The sequence below is a fragment of the Galeopterus variegatus genome, unplaced genomic scaffold (assembly GCF_000696425.1).
Source record: "Galeopterus variegatus unplaced genomic scaffold, G_variegatus-3.0.2 Scaffold3586, whole genome shotgun sequence".
Taxonomy (NCBI): Eukaryota; Metazoa; Chordata; class Mammalia; order Dermoptera; family Cynocephalidae; genus Galeopterus; species Galeopterus variegatus.
The window spans coordinates 31143-32151 of NW_007729697.1; the positions used below are offsets into that span (position 1 = coordinate 31143).

General features: G+C 44.4%; 1 protein-coding gene across 2 annotated transcripts in view; it reads right to left on the reverse strand.

Annotated features, from left to right (window-relative positions):
• The window catches only part of SUSD1 (sushi domain containing 1), a 107679-nt gene that overhangs the window by 11334 nt on the left and 95336 nt on the right, over positions 1–1009 (reverse strand). For both annotated transcript variants that reach the window (XM_008585469.1, XM_008585468.1), the window contains one exon: positions 739–778. In XM_008585469.1, the coding sequence (XP_008583691.1) occupies positions 739–778 (40 nt within the window). The remainder of the gene's footprint in view (positions 1–738; positions 779–1009) is intronic.

Below are 1009 nucleotides of genomic sequence, written 5' to 3' on the forward strand. Positions count from 1 at the left end.
TCCTTTTTTTTTTTTTTTTTTTTATTGTGCATAGAATAGTTCCATTTTGTTAGTGATGATGTTTTTCTTTATTACATGTGTGGGCACATGATATGCAGCCAAATGACAGGAGGTAGTATACTGCTGTGGCTCTTGTTTTGGTCTGTCAGCATGCCTTCCTCTGCCTCTTTTCTTGATCATCCCCCTCTCAGTGCAACCCTAGTGGAGCTGTCAGTCACACTGCTCTGCCCCCAACCAGCCATGAGTAAGCACAAAACCCAAGGTAGGCTGATCACAGTACCCCATCTCCTATTAACAGTGATTCATCCAGTGGATGATCACTTAACCTAGAAAGAGTCTTTCCCCAAATTGCAAAACTTTCTGTTCCCACTGAAGTTGCTAAGCCGGGGCAGCCTGCCCTCTCTCCCCATCACATGGCCTGTAGAAGAATATGAGGCCAACTCACACTTAGAAACAGACAGCAGAAACAAGAGACAGGTAGTAAGGGGAACCCCACTCATGGTGTTGAGTCCTGAGTCCCAGTTCCCAGTTCTGGAATCCGGGTGGTGCAGCTCTCTAATTCCATAAGCTCCCACCTAACCCTATCCTTTTTAGCTACGGCCTTGCTTAAGCTAGTATGAGGTGGGTTTCTGTTGCTTGTGACAATTTTAAAAAGAGATCTCATTAATATAACCTTGATGCTGCAGAATGGACAAAGGAGAAATAAGGACAGCATTCACAGGCAGAAAGTGATTTTACCTTTCACCTGAGCCCACACTGCACAGGAGCATCTTCTCATCTGTCAAGGAAAACACAGCAACACGTTTAACTAGGTGGCACAGGGTGTCAGTTTAAATAATATAGTTTGGAGGTGGCAGCCCTCTGAGGTTCAGCTTTTTTATCTCTTAATTTGAACTAGAAGATCTTTAAAGTCCCATCTAGCTCTAATAGCTTATGATTCACACACACATCACCAAACATTCAAGGGACTGTCATGGGTAGCAGGGACAGAGTGACTGAGGTGTACCCA